The following is a 22,728-nucleotide window of genomic DNA, read 5'->3' on the forward strand; positions in this document are numbered from 1 at the left end:
GACTCACTTTTTATTATAATTGAAATGTGTTTATGTTACCCCATTCCTACCTCCTGGTGATCTAACATCGTCAGCCCTTTGACTCCAGCCAAAATAAGGTTCTTGGCCACTTCAGCTCCAAGACCTTTCATTCCTACTAGGAGGACTTGTGATGCACGCAACCTAGGGAAAAATAAGAATAAACAGATCAGTAGCATATTCAGTTAAGAAAAGCAAAATCAGAAGTACTCTGAAACGTCAAAATTTCTTCCTGAAAGTCCCATTCTTCAGAGACTGGGAAGCTTGCTTCTGAGTTAGTGCAGTAGTGTTCTAATCAAATACAGAAACATTCACTTTAAAGTACCATCAATTACAATCAACTCTTAAAACAAACTGAAACATTTGGTAATTGTGTCCCCTTATAACAAACAAAGAAATAAAATGGCACAAACTTAAAAGGGACAAATGTAATTAACATGAAATATATTGGTTTTAACTCCACAGATTGTTAAACAGGATTGTGTTGACTGTCTACCTATCAGGCCAAGTAATCACAAAATAATGTATTTTGTGTCAAAGAAGAGAGGCTATGTACCACAATGAATGTGACAATTAATAGCAGTAACCGCTAAGGAATTTCCAGAAGAAAATGGTTTATCTACAGAAGGAGGCCTCGCCACTTCTTTTAAAATTACCTCAAGGTAAACCCAAAGACATTCCTTTTTTTAAGGGTAGGGTGGGTAAGATTTAAAAAAACAAAGAACTTATGAGAAACTATGGTTTGATAAGTTATTAGGTTTGATCCAAAAGCCCTAACTAGGGTACATAAAGCCCTCATGGTCATAACAAGGGAGACACCCTCTGTGGTCACACATTCGTCAAGAGAATGTGGCCATGTTAAATACCTATTAGGCCCACCAGTAAGTATTTAACATAGCCACAACCTTTTGACAAATGTGTGACTACAGAAGGTATCTTTCCCATTACAACCATGAGGACTGGAGCCAACCTAATAAGTTATGAAACAATGGTTTCTGGATAAGTGATATGTATGAACGTTTACGTGTAGTATTTAGTTAGAGGTCTTTATTAGTCCAGATGAAAGCCTTTGACCAGCTTGGGCATTAATAAAGCCTGAAACATGCTGACGTCTTTGATGAAGTATGAGTCAAAAGCACACATTACAAATCCCTTTTTTGTTTTTTAATTTTAATTTTAATTTAGGTGAATTTAATAGTTGGGATCCCTTCGACATGTCCAGTAGGCGGCTGTAATAAAGAACTCACTCAAAAAAAAAAAAAAAAAAGAGAGAAAGGAGTAGCACACGTCCTGTCAGTACTATCTCAGCAGGACGGGTAAGGCTACTGATGAAAAAGCATACCAAGAACAAGTGGGTTTCCTTATCCTAAAAAGCCTGTTGCTTCTTGCAATTCCTTAAATGGTCACTGCTATCAACTGTTGTGTTCATTATGCTATATTGTATTGGAAGGGAGGGCTATACAATGATTTCTCCTTTTCCTCGCGCTTTCCGTCTTCTACATCTCCATTCACAAAGGCAACAAAATAACCAATGTGGAACTATGCAATCATTATAGTAAAACTTGAAAATAGAGAACATCCTACCTTCTTTCTTCTTTTGTTGCTGCTGCTAGCTGATTAATGATACATGTTTGTAGAGCAGATGCAAGTTGGTGGAATGCGTACAAAATTAGAAGGAATAGTTTCTTACCTGTAACTTCTGTTCTCTCGTAGGAGAATTTCCATGGTAAATCATAAGCACTGACTTGTCCCGCCCAGGTGCAAGGAACCCAGAGTAGTTCTTCATTGGAAATTTTTGCCTTTTTTCCTGAAGGCCTCTAAAGACACTTTTTTTTTTCTTTAATCTGTTTATTGAGATTTTCGGTTATTTATAATTATCTCAACATTTTGTCGGATTTGTGTTGCAGGTTGCTTCACCTGTAGATTACATTGCTTTTCATTTTACGATACATTATCTTGTCCGTTTTCTTGTTTTGAGGCAATCATCAAAATTTGACATAATTTCCATCAAGAGAGAGGAAAAGAGATAGCAGAGAAGGGGGAGATATGGTATTGGGGGGGGGGGGGGGGGGGGAGTGCACTGGATGATAGGAGGGAATTGATGTGAATGGGCGTTTGCTCTATAATAATATATCTGAAGGTCTCGTTGTTGTCTGCCAGTGGAGGGAGGAGTCGCGCAGGGCACACGGGGAAGGGAGTGGCGGGCATAGATGCTGGGTATCGCTGTTTTCCTTGGGGAGGACGCTGAGTGGCGAGGGAGCTGTATCTTAGTCGTAATGTCTATTACACCTGTCTTGGTTTTGCATTTTCTCAATTGTTGCCTGCATTCTGTGCGGTTTGTTGTTCTTTGTGACTGGTCATTTCCTGCGTTCTTTTGGTGTGGCATTTTTTTAAAAATGTTTTCCTCTCCCTTTGAGTGACTGTTGTGTTAGCAGTCTAAGGTGGGCGTGTGTCGTCCTTTCCCTGTAACTGATCCAGGAAGGTGTCCCATATTTCTGCACCTTTAACCTCGACCCCGATGTCCCGGAGTGTACACAGTACTTGTATCTCTGCATTAGTCCAGTGTGTCAGGTCGTTGGTCCATCTTTGCATGTCTGGGGTGCTGGGTGATTTCCATTGTGTTGCGATGAGCTGCTTAAGCATAATTAGCTCTAAATCTGCGCATCTGTGTTTTTGTCTGTCTTTATTTCGCCTATGGCGTATCCCTAACAGGCAGGACTCGGGTGTGGGGGTCAGAGATAATCCCGACCATGTGGCGATCTGTTTTGTGGCGTTGTGCCACACACGGAGAAGCGGTGGGCAGTTCCAGGTCATATGGTAGAAGTCTGCCTCCGCAACTCCGCACCTTGGGCACTCGGAGGTGGACTGTGGGAACATGCGTTTTATGGAATTGGGGTTAAATATGTCTGGTTTTAAGTAATTGAGTTGTGTGTATCTAAAGCGGGCATTGAGTGATATCTCCCATGTGGTTGTGAGGGCCATGGACCATGCTTGTGTTGTGAGTGGTGTTGGTAAGGCCTTGTCCCATCTGGACTTGGCTTGCGATTGTACCGCTTCCGGACATGCCTGTAGTGTGTTATAGATCCAGGAGATGCTTGCATCTCAGCGCCCGTCAGCAATTTGTGTAATATAAGTGATGTTTGTGGTTCTGAGCTACCGCTGCCCCATGTTTTGCGTATTAGGCTCTTAAGTGCCCCATGCATAATAAACTCGCCCGGACCCAGGGTGTATGTTTCCGCTAGTGAGGCGTAGGTGGGAAAGTGGCCATCTATGAACAGGTCACCAACTAATTGTATGCCTTTTTCAGCCCATAAAGTGAGGCCCGATCTACCCTGTAGTTTATCCACTCCTGGGATAGCTAGTAGTGGGATCTTGGGTGAATATGGTGGCGTGTGGTCACCCCTTGATACATAACGGCTCCAGATGCGGTCAGCTACTGTTATCAGGACGTTGCTATGAGGCGAAGGAGCCTCTCGTCCGATGAGCCAGCTCAGTACGTCAGAGCGCCCTAGCTGTATTTTCACTTTGCGACCCTCCGGTCCAGGGGAGGTCTTGCAACCAGGTCAGAATCCAGTGCAGTTGTGCTGCTGCGTAGTAGAGTTCGGGTTGTGGGGCACCCATCCCGCCCTTCTCCATTGCGAGACAGATCTTGGTCATGTCCCTCTCCTACGTCAGTTAACCCATATCAGTTCAGTCAGCAATTTGGTTAATTGTTTGAAGAAGGTTTTTGGCAGTATATGTGGTAGTGCAGTGAAGTAGTACAGTAGTCGAGGAAGCACAATCATTTTAGCCAAGGCTACCCTGCCCATGGGCGAGAGAGGCAGTGAGCACCAGAAGGGTATAGAGCCCTTTATTGACCTAATCGCTCTGTCTAGGTTGCCTTCTCTTAAATCGGAGGTGTTGTGGTAAATATGTACTCCTAAATATTTAAAAGTTGTATGTTCCCATTTTAAATCATTGCCAGTAACAGCGTGGTCACGTGGATCTAGGAGTGGCTGCATGGGGAATATACATGATTTGGCCCAGTTGACGCGTAGGCCAGATAAGGCGCCATAGAGATTGAGTACTTGTAGTACGTTCGGTAGGTATTCGGCGCTATTGCGTAGACGCATTAATGCGTCGTCTCCAAATAAGGAGAAGATGCGGAATTCCTCTCCATCTGGAATGCCCCATCTTGTCGCTTCGCTGGGCAATCTCTCTGCAAGGGGTTCGATTGCTAACGCAAATAATAATGGTGATAATGGGCAGCCCTGGCGTGTTCCTCTGCCTATTTCGAATTCCTCCGAAATGGTGGCACCGGTTTTGACTCGTGCCTTGGGGCAAGTGTATAGTATGGATATCCAGCGCAACACTGCGCCGAATCCCATTTTCTGTAGGGTTGCCATCAGAAAGGGCCAACCCAGTGTGTCGAAGGCTTTCTCTAAATCTAGTGAGACCGCCACACGGGAGTGATCCGTTTCGGGGGTCTCGGCCTCTAGTCATTGTAAATTCCTAATGTTAACAAAGGTGTTGCGTCCGGGTATAAAACCGGATTGGTCCGGATGTATCAGGGTGGTCATTAGTGGTAGGAGGCGGTTCGCCAGCACCTTTCCCAGTATCTTAAAGTCTGAGTTTAATAGTGATAAGAGTCAGTAAGAACGGACGTCCAGAGGGTCAAGGCCTTTTTTATGTAGTGCTACGATTGGCGCTTCGCGTTGCAAGTCTGTGAGTCGCCCCAATTCGTATGCCTCCTGTAACATTGTTAAATATGGCACGAGTGTTTGTGATGGGAAAGTCTGGTAATATTCAATGGGTAGTCCGTCTATTCCCGGGGCTTTATTATGGGCTAGTTGTTTCAATGCCTGTAATATCTCCTCCCTTTCTATGAGTTTATCTAGGTCCACCTGTTGTTCTGTGTGTAGACGTGTCAGCGGGGCACCTTGGAGAAACTCTGTTAATTTTAACAGGTGTGGGGGAGTTCAGCCTTGTAGAGTGTGCTGTAGTATTGCTTAAAGGCATTGTTTATCTCGGATTGCGTATTTACTAACGTACCCGTGTCGAATAGCGTTTATGGGGGTGTATCATTGCGGCCCTTTTGCTAACCAAGCCAGCATTTTGCTGGAACAGTCTCCCTCGGCATGTAAGCGCGCTGTGTAATGTCGGTAATCACATTTTCGCAGGCGAATTTCAGATTCACCCCATTGTTTTTTAAGTTTATTAATTTCATCTGTCGACACTGCCCGAGGCCATTTCGCATTCCATATTCCGTAGTGTCCCTTCGATATCTTGTAGTTCTAGGGTCAATGACCGCCGGACCCCTCCCGACATTAACATGCACATGCCTCTCATGACAACTTTGTGCCTGTCCCATTCTAACGCACGTGATGCGGTCGACTTAGCGTTTATTGCAAAGTAGGACTTTATTTCCTCTGCTAGTTTATCTCGGAAAGGGGGGTCTCGCAATAGTGTGGGTTGCTGGCGCCATGTGAGAATACGTGTTGCCTGTTTGCTCCATTTTAACGGGGCGATTAGAAGGCTATGGTCTGATAGGATACACAGTGCATACTACATGGCCAAATCCCTATGTGTTAGTGTGGCTGAGCATAATAGCAGGTCTATCCGTGTGTGGAGCTTGTGTACCAGTGAGTAGAAGGAGTTTTCTTTATCATTGGGGTGTAGACATCTCCAAACATCTTGTAACCTCCTTTCTTGGATCCAGGTACCCAATATTCGAGACAACTTTCTGCTCTGTGCACCTTTCACTGGGGGATGGGATCTATCCATTGACACGTCTACGACACTGTTGAAGTCTCCCCCCCCAGATGATAGGTATAGACGGATCATGTGAGATTTGTGTGGACATAGTCTGTAAGAACTCCCCTTGACCCGTGTTTGGCACGCATATCCCGGCTATTGCTAATTGTTTGCCATCTAGCTCTCCGAGCAGGTAGACGTATCTGCCATTGCTGACTATATGAATGTCTTGGACTGCATAGGGTACACCCGTAGCAATCCAGATCAGTACACCCTTTGCGTATGTGGAGGTTTTAGTACCATATATCACGCCTGAACAGTTTTTACCAATTTCGTGCAATTCGTGTAAGGTTGCATGTGTCTCCTGGAGGATTGCGATATGTACTTTATGGCGTTTGAGACAGGTGTGTAGTCTATGCCTTTTAGTGGTGTTGACCAGTCCCCTGACATACCAGGTTACTATATTATATGCCATCATTATGTTTAGGGTTTGTGGTACAATGTGTTGTCCGTCCCCGGAGTGAGCACGCCCCAACCCGGGGCCCCTCTCGCTCCCCTCCAGCCAGCCCCACTCCCCCAGCGCCGAAGTATATAGAGCATGTTGGAGAAAGAGTGAAAGAAGAAGACATATTACAACTTACATTGGTTAATCTAAAAGTGAGCTGGCAGGCACAACTGGTGCAACTAGGAACACTGGTCCCAACTAGGTCCATACAGTAACCCTATTGGGTTCAGGGCGAGGGGGGGGTTTGAAGAGTAGTCCAAGACAGCTCCTGAGTTCCGGCCCGTGCGGAAGTGGTCCTTCCCCATCTTGGACTCTGTGTTACACATACTGAAGCCTGTACGCGCATGTTGAAGAAAGTCATGTGGTAATATGTCCCTTGTTTGCTTTCCGTGGGAGTCTGCGTTTGTCAGTGAGCAGCTGAGTCTTCACGCTCGCACTTGTTGCTAGGGCTGGCTGGACGTGTGTATTACTTAATGTAGTTTGCGTTGGCGAGACCGCGCAAGTTGATGTGGTTGTAGCCATCATGTTCTATTTTAGAGATCATCTGCCGATCGTGGGGTAAATGTTGGGCCGAAAATTAGAGGTGATATGGGTGGACCGAGCTGGCTACTTGCTGAGTCTGAGTCTGTGATGCTGTTGTCCTGGTTGGGCTGTGTCCGTATGCACGAGAATCTGTTTACCACCATTAGAGTTTGAGCTTGTTCGTCCGCTGCTTGTGTCTTAGTTGGGTGCCACTTGGTTCTGGGTATTGAGCTTTTCTTTCGACGTGGCTGCTGGGTTAACCATTCTTTCTGTCCTTGAGTTTACACGGTGGGGTCTGCTAGTCCCTTTGCGTGTATCCAAGTCCATGCGTCTTCCGAGGTCGGGAATATATGAGTTCTGTCTCCGTCCACCACACGTAATCTGGCCGGGTACATAAGGGAGTATGAGTAGGTTTTATCTTGCAGTACCTGTTTGGCTGTGTAAAAGGTGGCACGTTTACGCTGGTCTTCAGCTTTGTAGTCCGGGTAGGCCGTGATCTTTGTGTTCTCAATGTCTATTGGACCAGATGTGTGAAAGACCTGATCTCTGTCTCTGTAGATTAAGAATCTCGCTATTAATGGGTGAGGGGGGGCTCCAGGCGAGGGGGGGGCCCCCGGAATTCGATGTGCCCGTTCGACCGTCAAAGAAGGTGAGTTGTCTTGTGTTAATATTGTTTCTTTGAGCCAGCGTTCTAGGAATGTTTCCGCATTTGGAAGTTCGATCCGTTCCGGAAACCCAAGGAACCTCACACTATTTTATCATGAGCAGCCTTCTGCTTCATCCGCACGCCTTTGCAGCTGCATTATTTCAGTTTCTTGGTACTGGAGGCGGAGTTTTATGTCTTCCATATCTGGATGGGTCGTTTCAAGAGTGGTTTCTGCTGTGGTGACCCTGTCTGCTAATTTCCAATGTTCCATTCGGAGGATATTAGCTTCCGCTACCACCGTATCTATCTTGCCCTCTAGTGATGTTCTGGTGTCAAGTACCGCCTGTAGCACTTTGCCTATTTGTGTGGAGTGGACGGCCAGTGTCTCTGTTACTTTGCGCAAAGCGTTTGAGTCTGTATCTGGTTCCAGTGAAGAGGCTGTAATTCTAGTCTTGAGTTGGCCCCTCGGGGTTTCGGGTTCACCATGACTGTGCACGTTTTAATCTCGTTCATTAGTTGTCTTGCTAGCTGGGTGGCTTACGCTATGGCATGTGTGTCCTGTGACTCGGATCCGGGTCCAAAAGTGGACCGTTCGGGTCGATACAGGCGTGGCAGTTTATGTTGGCCCCTGTTACGCTAGTTCATGCGGGTGGGCACCTGTCTCTGGGCGTTCTCGAAGAGTCTTCAAGTAGGGGGGCCTGCTCAGGGACGTGAGCTGTGTTTTGGAGGGTGGGCGGTCGCGGAGAGGAGGGTCCGACTGGTTGTTTGGCCGGGTAGGTCGGGGTTGCTGATTCTGCTTGGGTTCCCCGATTTGTGGTGCTTAAGGAAATCTCATCAAGGCCCCTAGGCCAGGTGGCTGCCCTCCAAATTCGTTGCCCCGTGCTCTCTTCTGCCCCCCATGCCGTGGCAAGGTGCCTAGGTGATTCTTATCGCATGTTGGTTAAACCGTGTAGCAGATGGGTCTCGACGTTGTTGTTGACAGTACCCAGACTCTGTATTTAAATGATCATTGGTGTGCACACCGCCCAGTCTCTGCAGTTCGACGGGCTGTGGTGTTGTTAAGTTATGCCCCCGTTAGGATCGGCATTGTCGAGTTATGCCCCAGCCTGCCGCTCGTGGCATCCATTAATACGCGGCTCTGTGGTCTCACCAGGCCCGGCGGCCCGCTTCGTTTTTTCACCGAGGAGGAGCGGCGATGCCTGTCTGCATTGCCGCCTCGTCGATCTCTCACCTCCGGTGCCCCCTGATGACTGGTGTCGCTGCTTCCAACTCCGAGTGCCGGTGCACTTAGTTTTCCACCGGGTCTCGGCCTCTATTCTGCTGCCGGCCCTAGTTAGTGCAGGACTGCGCTATCGATAACGGGCGTTGCTGCTGACAATTCCGCAGGTGCATAGCGGGTCACGGTGCTTCGGTCATTCCGTAGTTTGAGTTGGGATGTCCTGGGACCGAGTATTTTCAGGATCTTTGTGGGCCGTAAGCGGAGCTCTCTTCTGAGCATCCTCGCACGTCACCATCTTGGCCACCTCCTGTAAAGACACTTAAGAAAAAGACAGACCATGGAGCCTATATATCTAGGCTACAATGGCCCAATTCTTCATCATGAAATCAAAAAAGGCCAGTACATTACTCAAGTATAATTTAAGATGTTTTGAAACAGTATAAATCTCCTTCCCAAAACCCCTTTTTTATGATGGAGATGAGGGAGAGCAGGGCAGAGTAGCCTCATAGGCTGCTATTATATGTCTAGAATAGCGGCTGTACCTTTAAGAACCCAGGGACCACCAGTATTCCATCATGCCAATCTGGTGGCAGTTGCTTCAGTTCTTTTTGAAGGCGATCATGGACATAAAAAGATTGTAAGGATACCTTTGCCCATTCCACTGGGAAGGAGGAAGAGTTGCTCATGGATATTCCCCTAAGAGAGAGCAGGAGTTACAGGTACAAAACTATTCCTTCTCTCATAGGGGATTTCCATGTATAGTGATAAGCACTGAATAGAGTAGCAGGCCCATCCCCACATATTGCGCTGAAGAAAAAATATTGTCACTTAGACAGTTTAAGCAAACAGATTTCTGAGAGACTCTAGTTGAGCATTTTCTCTAGCATCAGAGTCTAGGCAGCAGTGCTTGGTAAAAGTAGGTAATGATTTCTAGGTAGCTGCTTTGCAAAATTCTGGAAACAGGATATTGCATAGTAAAGCAGCAATAACAGCTATCCCCCTAGTAGTGTGCTTTTGGTTAAGCTGGCAGAGATTTACAAACTTTTGGGTAGCACAACAAAATACATGAAACTATCCTTCGGGAGACGGACTGTTTGGAGATGGCTAATCCCGTGCGGACCGGAGCATAGATAATAAACATTGGGTCCGTTCACTGGATATCCCTTGTCTTATCGAGATAAAACTTCAGAACCCTCCTAACATCCAGTGAATGAAGAGACCTTTCTACTGGAGTAGAGGGATTCTGAAAGAATGTAGACAATGAGATAGTCTGGTTGACATGTAAGTCGGATATATTTTAGAAAGGCATTCTGGGTGAGTTCTCATAACCACTTTGCTAGAATGAAAGTCAGTGTATGGTTCCTTAGATCAGAGTGCTTGCATCTCGCTCCCCCAGCGTGCGGACGTGATCGCTACCAGGAAAGCGGTTTTCCACGTAAGAGGTTGTAAGGATGCTTTGTGGATAATTTCAAAGGGATCGTCCACAAGGCGAGAAAGCACCATACTGAGTTGCCAGGGAGGCGAGGGACACCTAATGAGAGGGAAAACCTTCTTCAACCCCTCTAAGAAGTCCTTTGTAACAGGGATTCGAAAAAGAGAGGTTTGTGAAGGGCATTTCCTGTAGGCAGTAAGTGCTGCCAGATGAACCTTTATGCAAGAGAATTGCAAGCCAGATTTAGCCAAATGTGAACGGTATATCAGAATCACATCTTCTTTGCAAGTAGTCCGGTCTACGTTCTTAGAGGAACATCAGATGCAAAATCTCTTCCATTTGAAGGCTTAAGCAGAGAGAGCAGGAGTCCACTCAGCCTCCTTGATGATCTGTATGCAGTCTTGGGGTAAGTTCAAATGTCCACACTGCACTACCTCAGGAGGCATGCCATCAAATTCAAGGAGGAGAGATTGGGGTGTACCACCTGTCCTTCGAATTTCGTCAGTAGGTCTGACCTGCATGGCAGCTTGAGATGTGGACGCTGTGAACGGTGAAGAAGGTCCGGGAATCACCATTGCCATGGCCACTCTGGAGCAATTAGGATCATCTTGGCTCTGGAGTGGAACAGCTTGATCAGGACTGTTGGGATCAGGGGAACTGATGGAAAGGTGTAAAGAAATTTGCCTGACCAGTTGATCCACAGGGCATTCCCCTGTGACTCTGGATGGTAATACCTGGAGGCAGAGTTGCTGCATTTTGTTTTTTTCTGCTGTGGTGAAGACGTCGATAGAAGGGGCACCCCACAAGTAGAAGATACTTTGTACCACTTCTTTGTGCAAGACCCACTCTTGGTTTTCATCGAGAGCTCTGCTGGGAGCGCCTACTTGCACATTCTGTACACCTGGAAGGGTGAGTTGCTGTACCGTCAGCTTCCTGGCTAAAAGCCATTTCCAAATTGTCTCGGCCTCTAGTGGGAAGGCTCTGGCCCTGGTGCCCCCTTGCTTGTTCAGGTAACACATGGTGGTTGTATTGCCTGTCTGAACAAGCATGGTGTTGATGGTGAATGATGGGTAAAAGGCATTGAACGCTAGATGAACTGCGCAGAGCTTGAGGAGATTGATATGGTAAGTCACCTCTCTATGAGTCTTGAATCTGGAGGTGATCCATGTGGGCTTCCCATCTGAGCAATGATGCATCCGTCACTATGGTTTGAGAAGGGATCTGTTGGTAAAATGGCATCTCTTGGAGGAGAGTGCTTGGAGAGCACCACCACTTGAGGGATCATATTGCATGTAGGGAGGGTGTGATCCTGCTCTCCCAGTTGCCCGTCAGCTGCTCCCACTGGTCCTCTAGATACTCCCGGAGAGGTTGCATGTGGAGGCAAGCACTGGAAGTGAGAAAGATATAGGAGGCAATTGAGCTGAGGAAGAGATGAGATTGCTTTTGCTGATGGATGAGGCGCCCTCCTGAGAGTTTGACATTTCTAAAGGATCAATAAGCGTCGCTCCTCTGAAGGACACACATTTGCGTGGATGGTGTCAATGGAAGGTCCTAAGTAATCTAACGTCTGGAAAGGTGATGACGTGGACTTGCTGAAGTTGACGTGAAGACCCAACCTATGAAGGAGCTCCCAAGTCCAATTAAAATGCAGTTGGGCTTCGTGAGAAGTGGACGCCTTTATGAGCCAGTCGTCTAGATAGGATAGATGAAGATGCTTGGATGGGCTACCACAACAGCCATGCACTTAGAGAATGTTCTGGGCACTGACTTGAGGTCAAATGGTAGAACTAAGTACTTGTAATGGTCACGCCCCACAAGAAATCTGAGACGTTTCCAATGCTTCCTGGCAATGGGAATGTGGAAATATGCATCCTGAAGGTCGATGGAGCAAAGCCAATCCCCTTGATGAAGTTAGGGTTATTTTTTATGTAAAGCCATAATCATGAACTTCTCCTTTTGAATCCACTTGTTGGAGACTTTTAGATCGAGGATGGGTCTGAATTTGTGCTGGTCTTTCTTTAGTATAAGGAAATACCTGGAGTAAATGCCCTTCTCACGTTGACTGTTGGAAACGGATTCCACCCCCCTGTTTTGTAACAAGATGTTGATTTCTTCCCTGAGTAAGTCAAGATGGGAAGTGGATGGCTTTGGTGGAACGGTGGTTAAGTGGTAAACCTGAGACAGTATCCCTGCTGCACAATATTTAATACCCAGGTGTCTGTTGTGATATATTGCCACTCTTCCAGATAATGTGTAATGCTTCCCTCAACCGAAGTGAATAATGGAAGAGGGGGAAGGGAAGACTCAAGGTTTTGTGACTGATGCTTGTTTACCACCTTGAGTGGGTTGTGGGCAGAGTGACCTCTTGTCTGCTTGAGCTGTGGTTGGTAGGATCTCTGGTGTTGTTGTTGAGATCTACTCAGAAGTCACTGAAAGGTTTGAACCCCCTGTGAGTAAAACCAACATTGGTAGGTTCGGAACGATTTGCAATGTTCTCTGGATTTCTCCAGACCCACAGCTTTTAATGTGTCCATCTCAGTCTTCATTCTTGCCATCTCGTCGTCCGCATGGCTGCCAAATAGTGTGGAACCTGAGAATGGATAATTTTGGATGCGTTGTTGTGCTTCCGGTTTTAAAGATGTTAGCCGGGGCCAAGCATGCCTCTGCAAGGTGACTCCGTGACAGTAGAGCCATGTGCGGCAAGGAGGGAAAAATCCGCTGCTGCGCTTATAATCTGATTAAAGACCATTGGCCCTTCGTGGACAATCTCTAAGAAGACTTCCCTTTTGTCCTTAGGCAGGTGGTCGGCAAACAGTTGGATTGAATCCCAAAGAGCTCAGTCATACCTGCCCAAGAGGGCCTAGCACTGGCTGCCTTCATTGACGTGGCCGCTGTATTGCAGACTTTGCAGCCTGCGGAGTCCAATTTTTCCACTCTCCATAACTGGAGGTGAAGAGGATGATGGAGAGGTGGAATGGACTTTTTCAGAATCGAAAAGGGCAGAGCAGGCCAGAAGATCACTGCAAAGAAATAATGGATCTTGACCCGAAGGCCAATATTTCTTTTGAAGCCTGGATGGAGCATGCTTAGCCATTGCTGATCTAGGAACAAATCCATGGCCGATTCGGGGAGACCTAGGACCAGTGGAAGCAACTGTCTGTAAGCTGAACGCTAATGTAGCGTCCAGGTGTATGATGTCCATGACGGGAGTGGTGATGCAAACTGGAGCACATTTGAGGCCTAGGAGCTGGAGTGCTTCAAGGTCCTGAAGGGTTCATCTCCTATCCTGTTTTTAGACCCCTTCGGAGGGGGTCCATTTAATTGATCCCCTTTGGGGTGTTGGTGAGAGGGTGGGGGCAGGCTATGTTTCATCAAACATTGTTTGTCTCCAAAATAGATTTCCCCATTAGTCAATAATTTTGAGAGTAGTAAGAATACATTTTGTAAAAGAACAAGTGGTGGTGGTAATGGAGCTTTCAGGTATAGAAAGTAAGAGTAACAGACATGTTGATGGATTATATGTTTTTGCTTCTGTGGTTTACAGAGCTATTGTTGTGTCTCACAGGGCAGCTGCACCATCTAGCAATCCAGAATCATTTAATTTTGGTAGCATGGGAGATTTCAGATTACTTGACGCCAGACAATGAGAGAGCATATAGAATGGTTTCGAATAAATATTATGCGGAGTTGTTTGAGGGGGGTCTTATCCGATAGGTCTGTTTATCTGCATAACTTAGGGACTACAGCTGGTCACCTGATGAATGGTTTGACAATGAATCAAAATGTGTTAATTAGGAGTCTTATAAGATTTAAGATTGGTAAGCAGCCAACGTCCTGCTACGCATAAGTGCGGAATGTGAATTAGGTATTCCATTCTTCTGAACAATTGGGGGGGTGGGGGGGGGGGGGAGGGGGTCACAACGAGTTTCTGGCATTGACGTGTTAGATGTTGAAGTTGACTGTTATGATTGAAACCGTTCTAAAAAAACACCAATGTTAACAATAAACGTTAATACCAGTGTTCCCCAAATAGAAGGGGTGTATTTTTATTTGACAATGAGGACTAAGACTACGTCATTAAATACTTTTTTAATCCAGCTTTTACTGGTGAATAATATCTGTGTGTGGTACTAGGTGTTAAGGAGTATGAGAACCATAAGTGAGAACGACAAGGGAGTCATAAGTTGTTAGTTTTGTTTAACTACCCCACACAAATGTGTCTTTGCCAATCAGGTCCATGTTGGCGAAAGAAGTTATGAAAAAAGCTGGTATTGAATTTTCTGTTTTTGGGCACATCTGGGGGTACGGGAGTGGTTGGGACTTTGGCTTCATGGGCATTTATGTTTAGTGATAGCTTGCAGAATACTTTAAAGTTGACAGATTGGTCCGGAGATTCAGTGTTTAAGTGCTTCTATTTTAAACCAGAGGGAAGTGCTGTGGAGTATTTCACTTAAGGCTTTCAACTAGTATAATGTTAACCTCCATGCCTTGCCATAAAATGCAGATCTTTCACAGCAGGCTGGACATAAAATATGGATGTTCTGAAAACCCTGTTGTGGAAAATATACATACCCCAACTGAGACAGACATTTTGCAAACTGTGTTTGCTGCTTGAAGTAGTGTCACCAGTACTCAGGTGTTTTTGCTAAGGGTGATGCAGCAGAAGGAATAGAGTGCGAGGATGAGACCACAATACCAAAAAGTATATTTAATAGTCAATCAGTCAAAAATGCTTTATTGCGGCTAGCAGCCATAAAAGCACATCATAAAAAAGAATATATATACTTAATATGTACATAGAAAACATAATTAGATTAACATTGTTCGGCGATACATCTCCATTAGCTACAAAGTGCAATACTGTACACATACATATAAAACAAAACGGAGATAAAATTGGTGGATAATGCACTCTTTGGGGTAAGAAATGTAACACTCATCAAGTCTCAGGGCATAGTCAGGGCTGGCCGAATGCAAATACCTTTCATGAATACACCAGGACGTGAATACGAATCTCGCAACTGAGAAAATGACTGGCTGCCAAGCATTGGTTTTTAAAATTTTGAGTGCCTCTATATATTGCCTAATACTAAAAAGCCTACAAATCGGAAGCAACCACTTATTTCTCAGGTGGGCATACATTTTACAGAAGAAAAAAACATGGGCCTCAGACTCCTTACCTTTCCCTCAAACAGGGTAGGTCAAATTCAGAGGAATTATTGCCACTCGTCCACTTACTTGTAAACACAAGTACCAGCAATGAACTATGCCTGAGCTGTTCAAACAGTTTACGTGCCAACAGCGAGGGAAATTCGCCTAATAAGGATTCATGTCCGTAGTGAACCATCAACTCTAAGGATCTTTAGATCAATGGGCCCAATGAACCATTCTCTAAAATCATGGACAATCTACAGCGCTTATATGAAACCGCAAGGTCTCTTAGGCAGTAACTGACAGCCCACTACAGGATCCTCCCACAACCTGGATTTGCCCAACTTAGCCAAGGTATTCCTAATGTAACACAACCAGGGCAGGTTTCCTGCCTCCGGCAAGCCCATACTTTCTTAATACTCTCCTATAAGATTTTAATTCCGGGGTGGCCCAAAGTCTCCTCCGGAATAGAAGAGGTCTGAGCCCCAGATTTTCAGTCATTGATCTTATTCCCAGATCAAACCTCAACGGAATTAAGGGTGTGCTTGATGGAAGGCTTAATAGCTGCCTCAGAAAACCATTCTCAAGCTTTTGCATCCCAGTCCCCGCTTTGTGTCCCCCCAAAGTTCAGCCTCATTCAGAACCGCCACAATCACTTGCGACCTGAATATTCCACCACAGGGCTGACTGGTTTGAAAAAGGAATCATTTAAGGCCCTTACTAAGCCGCCAGTGAACTCTGCTGATCTAAACTTTTGCCTGTCAATATGTAGAGACCAATCCATGCGCTCCCCAAGTATCACCCCTAAGTATTCAAATGCCTTCACCCTCTCCAAAACAAAAACCCATACAGCTTCGGGCCGGGGCGAGTGATTGGAGTAGGACTGAAAAACATATATTTGGTTTTGCTCAGGTTGATTTACAATCCCCTAAATCTACAAAAATTGATAAAGCAGTCAAGGATCCTTTGAAGGCCCATCACTGTCCTGGACAAAAGGAGGGTGTAATCTGAAAACATTAAAGCGGGAACCTTATCCAGAGCTAGTCGTGGTGCATCATTACTGACGTTATTAAGTGAATCGATAAGATCATTAATATACAATAGAAATACTGTGGGACCAAGACCCAACCCTGCCTCACACCTTTTCTTACAGGGAAAGTGTCTGTGAGTTTCCCTAACGTGCCAAATTGGACTTGTGCAAAGTTCTCCTCAAGCAATCTCTGGATGATAGTAGAGTGATATACAGGAGCCCCCATGTCTGCCAGAACCTGCCACAAGAATTCTCTAGGAACCAAATCAAAGGCTGCCAGTAAGTCAATTAATATTAAATAAAGGCTAGAGCCCTCCAGAACTACTGTCTTCCAACATAGGAGCTGAAGGTGGAATACAGTCTACAGTGGAAGTAGACTTCCTGAAGCCCGCCTGTAGGGGACGAAGGACACTACTATCCTCCATTCATCCGTGTGATCTTTCCAAGATCACATGTGCAAACAATGTTTGCACCGTGTCGATCAGACTAATCGGCCTGTAGTTTGCTGGGAGTAGGGGGAACCTTTCTTGTAGATGGGTATTATTTCAGCACCTGCCCAGGACGCAGGAGAGGGCATTCCCTCCAAAATAGCACTGAAAAAAACCTGTGAGGTAGGGGTTCCAAATTTTGGCACCTAACAAAATAAGTCTTCTGGGATTCTGTCAAGTCCTGGCACCTTCCTATGAGCTGTCTGACTGCACTAGCCATCTCATCCATAGTGATTTTGGGGTATACTTCACTGACATGGGGCTGAGAGACACTCAGAAACTAGGACCCACCAAAGCATCGTCCCCTGCATGTAGATTATACAGTGAACTTAAATGAATTCACTGTATAATCTCTGTTTGGCCGAAACGTTATCTATTGCTCCAGAGGACCCCATGGCAACCACTTGCCAGAATAGCCTAAAATCCTTCTGTTTGAGTGCCCCATTCAAGGCCTCCCACTTTTGTGTTTCCCACTCTTTCTTGGTGGAAGCTAGGCACATTTTGTAATCATTTCTGGCAGACTGAACCCACACTGTGTTCTTGGATTTAATGGCCTTTAAAAGTTCAGTTTTGGCCACATGGCACTGTTTGTTGTACCACCCAGCGGACATTTTCCTTGGGCTCCCCCAAGTAGCGACCTTTTGGAATTGATTTTTTAATTCCTCCACTAGTTCTTGGTGCGTGGCTATGATCCCACACCAAAGTTTCGATTTCTCTGCCAGGTCTAAACACTTCTCCATATTTCTTGAGCTAGGCAAATAACCCTATACAACTGCTGGACAGATTCAGGGGACAGAGTAAACTCCTCCCATTTGACTCAGCACCTATTAGGCACCAGGGTTATCCTCCGATCCAATCCAAAATGTCCCACCTCCCTACCCCCCCATTTGCTCAAATGTGCGAGTTCCCCAATTCAAACAACAATGCATTATATCCACTATCGTGCCTTGCTATGACTTCCATGTCGATGACATCAGGCCATAACCTGACATCAACACAGATATAATCAATAGTAGAAGACCGCCCTAGACGATTGAATGTATGAGACCCACACTTATCTGAATTAGTTCACCCATAGTCCATTTCTTGAGCAGATCGATCGTCAATGCAGGAATTCCCCATAACCTATCTTCCTCAGACACAAAACTATCAGGGAAAATGCTCAACGGTTCGAAAAAGCAATTAAAATCCCCACCAAGTACTTTATAAGCCCTCCCCCTCCCCAAAGAGTAGAGAGGAAGTCAGCAAGATAGCCTATCACCAAAGACACACAACCTGTACTAACAGGTCTAGAGTCCACATTGACCAAGTAAAATTCACTGGCATCAGGGAATAGGAGAGAGAGGCATAGAACGTCATCACTTGTTGTCTCCACATGCCTAACCAGACTGCCCAGGTGTGAAGCCACCCATGATGAGAGGCCACCAGAGGGTCTTCCCCTTCCCCCAACACCACTCTTAGCAACTTTAGAATAGGTGGCATACCTGTGAAACTCTATTTCAGTTGTCAACCACGTCTCTTGGAACATGCAAATGTCATACTGGGTTGCAAATGCAGCCCAGTCAGGGTTATCTAATTTCCCTTTAGATCAGCTACATTCCATGACAAAACTTTGACAGACTTTGATGCTTCAACCAATACCTAACCACAGATAAATTCAATCAGTATTGTGGGACCATGAGGCTTCTCTTTTGTCCCAACTTCATCTTGGAGGACTTTACCCTGGCTAAAGATCGCTTGGTGATTAACAAGCGCTTCAATACCAGCACTAGAGCTATCAACCTGTATCTGCGTCTCCTAGCTTGATGGACAAGGATCAACCTTGAAGATGGAACTATCAGTTCAATCTTTTGACTGGAATTGCCCATATTAATTATTGGGCTACTACTAGCACCAGCCTCCAAACTCAATGAGACGGAATCAGACCCCACTGCCCCACCATCATTGAGCCAATAGGGTCTTGATTTCCTACAATAAAGAGTCAATCGACCCCGTCTAATATGTCAAAGTAATTCTGTGTTGGAACTGAAAATAGGGCACCGCGCGGCCCACAGGGCAATCTGGACGCGGTGGAATTACCTCCCTGTGTTCTCAGCAAAAGCCAAATGGGGAGCTGTGGGGTTCTCAGTGGCCAAGGATCAATAAAAGTAGCCTAAGAAAACAGCCCCTATACAAGACCTATCTAGGTGCTCACGAAATAAGACGTGTTTAGCCAGGGAAATTAATCTAAAGCTGATGATGACACAGACACCATCTCAATCCGCCCTGCCTGATCCAATCCAGGCCACTCTCCTCACATAGAGCAGCTCTCTAGAAAGGGCAAGAGGAAAGCCTCTGTGTTGCACTAACCACCCCATGGTCTTATTTAACAATGCTTCATTTGTTTCGACACTATCACCTGAAATGGACAGGACACCTACAAGAGACACTACATAGGGACATGAAGCTGGTGAAAAATTAATTACCATCAACTTTGCTCTCCTCTGAATTTTGCTGGAAAGTGGGTGGATGTTTGGGTTTGAGTAGGAGCAACCTTTGTCAGGTACTAAGTCTGCCTTAATTGGGCTGGCATTTCCAGGATGAGCCTGGAGGGCAGAAGTGTTTGGGGACAAAACGTTCTTACTTAGACCACGAACAGATGACCCCACTGGAATGGCCGTTCTTGGATTAGATGAATGAAGGGTGATCTTTAGTCACAAATGAGCGATTGGCCCTAACCCCTAACCCCTAACCCCTCACCCCCCAACCCCAGAGATGGGGCCCCACTACTACCCAGGCATGTTACAGGTTTATCAAGTATAGGCTTTGTCTGGGACAGTAATCCATTGATTTCTGTCAGCTTATTCTCAATAGTTGCAAGGCGAGCGCAAATTGGAATTCACTGCTCTACCAATAAGTCCTTGACTCTAGAGGTAAATTCAACAAAGATAGACCTGTACATATCAGGTGTGCCCCCATCTGGGGGCATGGGCTGGGATAAAACACTTGGCACCTTCCAGTTCAACTGGGATGGAAAAACAGCTGATGAGAACAACCCAACTGTTCTTGTGCCCACGGTAGGTTGCTTACACTTTCTTGCTCTCTTTTTTGGTTGCTCAAAGCTATCTGAGCAAGTGTCACTGGTGCCGCTAGGATCTAGTTCACCTAGGCCCACGGAGTGGGGGGGTGGGGACAAGCCACATCAATCGTGTAGAGAACGTCATGATCAACTCTATCCTCCGATGTAACCTCGGCATGCAATGACAGTCGCCTCTCTGTGAGGGCTATTTCAGCACTGATAACTCCTATAGCTCTATGGAGCTTTCTGTCAATTGAGGTAGGTTTGGCAAGGCGTATGGGCCAACTGCCCATCCAATTTATTGAATAGTTTAACCTATTAAATATTAAGTTTATAGTTTACCTATATGTAATGAGTATAAACAAATGCAGCCCTTCTGGGCTAGACTGAGGTACAACCCCATAAATGGGAGTAAGCTCTCCCACTTTGATAACCACTTCTGCATCAATGAAATCCCCTTGAATAGCTCTGTGACTCCACAGAGCCCTAAGGATTAGGGAGAAAGCATAAAAAAGAAAATAATTACATGATACTAAACAACTATACCCTTTCTGCCTTGCCCACCCCTCTTGGAAGAGTATTCCAAACATTTCCCCACAAGTCCACAAACTCGTGTCCAACCTAGTCTGGAGACAAATCAGTCCAAGAAAGCACTTCCTCACTCACGAAAACAAGCTTCTTGTTCCTGTGCCCCACCATCAATCTTAAGAGGAACCCAAGGACATTACAGGTACCTCTGCCATCATCTCCTGCTTGACTCCCAGCAAAGATTTCTTGCTCACAAATGTAGCAGAGTGCAAATCAGGGGAAGCTAGTTCTCCATCAACACCTCCGTTTTTCAGACCCACTCTCTAAGAATCTTCTCTCTCTGCTTCACTGAACTGTCAGCAGTATGAAGCAACCGCACCTTCTTTTAGGTCCCACTTTTGGTAACAAATCTAAATGTGTTTTTTCATTCATCTTGTCACCACACTCTTTAAGGGCAACAAATCAGTCAGTTCACTGTTTCAGAGGTGATTATAGCCAGGACTCTCACCACTGATGGAAATCTCTCCATAGCTTACTAGCTTCCTACGTATGTTTTACTTTTATGATTATACTTTTAATCGAATAAAGTATTCTTGACTTGGCCTGCAAAAAATAGGTTGACCAACCTCAGGAGAACCAGTGCACAAGCTAGGGAGTTCATGTATATCCAACAGGCACGTATGCATATACAGCTGTCCTTTAAATTAAATAATTAATGTAAAAAATGGGGACAGGTGATCCCGGCCCCAGTAAAAGTTTGGTGCACTGGAAACTGTAGTAACCCAGCTCAGTGACCCAAAAAATCGGAGTGCACATTCTGATTTTATTTTAAAAATTAAACACACAACGGACAAAATTAAAGCTCCAACGTCCTCCACACCACAATTAATTTCAGTATTGTGAAAATTAATAGTATCCCAGATCAATTCTAGCTAAGAATGTAGTCCAGATGTGTTACTGAAAGAGCAGTGCAACAAACTGGGTGACATTTCCTGTCACTCCTAGGGAATTACACCCTTTAGGAACTACAAATACAAAAAGCAAAACAATAATAGGAATCACTATGGCGGCAGCCAAAAAGAAAAGGTCACTTGAGCGACACATAGGAGCCCAAGGACAATCCAAAGGCTTTATCTCTTTAAGAAACACGAATCCCTCCTATAACACAATCCTTGGACAGCTACAAGTGCCTAAAGACATCTAAGTAGCACACTATGATCAACTGTGTTCAACATCTGCAAACGCTCTCCAACGGAGTTTCAAGTCATGACCACTTCAGTTTCAGTCTGGACAGATACAAAGGACTGGAAGGACCCAAATTTGTCAGAGAACTGCAGCATTACTACCGCAAAGTGTAGAATATTGCATAAAATGACGCGGTGCGATGTAAGGGAGAAAAAGCAATTGTCTAAAAGGAAAGGATTTTTCATATGCGTTCTTTCAGTAGCACAAGTGTCGCGTGGAAATCTCACTATGCCAGCTATTACTTCGGTTTACTTTTACATATTAGTGTATTCTTGAAGTTGTTGCTTATGTTCGTTTTGGCGTGTTAGAATGATATGTAAAAACATGGTCCAGGAATGGAACAGTAGTGTCCCAGTGACATCAGGTCATCTTATGAACACCCATTGTTAAGAGTACGAACCTAGGGTCAACGCAGCCCATCCCGAAGTTAAAGTGCCCCAGCTTCACAAACCAAGCATTCCTAAAACGTCCCATATTGTCACACCGCTACCCATGTGATCAAACGATGACTGGCACCATCATTTCAAAATGCTACAGCCTTCTTTGTATCCGTTCAACGGTGCTCACCGCTTTTGCGCTTCTAGTCCCCAGAGACGGATCTGTCGATCGTACTGGGCTGCTTCTTCTTCGCTAATCACAGTTTCCTCCACCATTTTCGAAAACTGCGCCCCGGATTAACCAAATCCAACGCCTGACTACTTGAGTTGATCAGCGTTCCAAAACCTAGTAACTGGCCCGCGCTCACTGACTGAACCGAGCATGGAAAGAAAGACTTCAAAAAAAGACTAGACTGCGTGAATTAAATAATAAACCAGGAGGCGGCCATATTGGAAGTAGATAAACACTGAATGGGAGTACAAAAAGGGGCTGTACTCTGTCGATACATATTACCCCTTTCATGGGACAATAATACGTTCCACTAAACCCAACCTGCCTCAGTAACGCAACCAATGGTGTATAATCTAGCTTTCCAAAATCTCCCCCTGCCCGCCCACAGCTGTACTTCTGAATAAAAAGCTAGAACGTTAACCCGCCAAACACAACACAGTACCAATTTGCTTCATGTTAAACCGATCCCATTCAACTGACTGTATTTATGCACGATGCTCATTCAATGTTTTATTTAAATTATAGTAATGAATGGGTGTTACAA

At 45.4% G+C, this 22,728-nt stretch overlaps 1 protein-coding gene across 1 annotated transcript in view; it reads right to left on the minus strand.

Moving 5' to 3' along the window:
• Positions 1 to 22,376, minus strand: part of SAE1 (SUMO1 activating enzyme subunit 1) — a 405,755-nt gene extending 383,379 nt beyond the window's left edge. Inside the window, exons 1-2 of the mRNA XM_069207582.1 lie at positions 22,143 to 22,376; positions 51 to 162 (exon numbers count right to left, since the gene is read on the minus strand). Coding sequence (XP_069063683.1) covers positions 51 to 162; positions 22,143 to 22,228 — 198 coding nt within the window. The 5' untranslated portion in view covers positions 22,229 to 22,376. The remainder of the gene's footprint in view (positions 1 to 50; positions 163 to 22,142) is intronic.
• Between the last annotated feature and the right edge of the window lie 352 nt (positions 22,377 to 22,728).

The sequence above is a fragment of the Pleurodeles waltl genome, chromosome 9, assembly GCF_031143425.1.
Source record: "Pleurodeles waltl isolate 20211129_DDA chromosome 9, aPleWal1.hap1.20221129, whole genome shotgun sequence".
NCBI classification, from domain to species: domain Eukaryota; kingdom Metazoa; phylum Chordata; class Amphibia; order Caudata; family Salamandridae; genus Pleurodeles; species Pleurodeles waltl.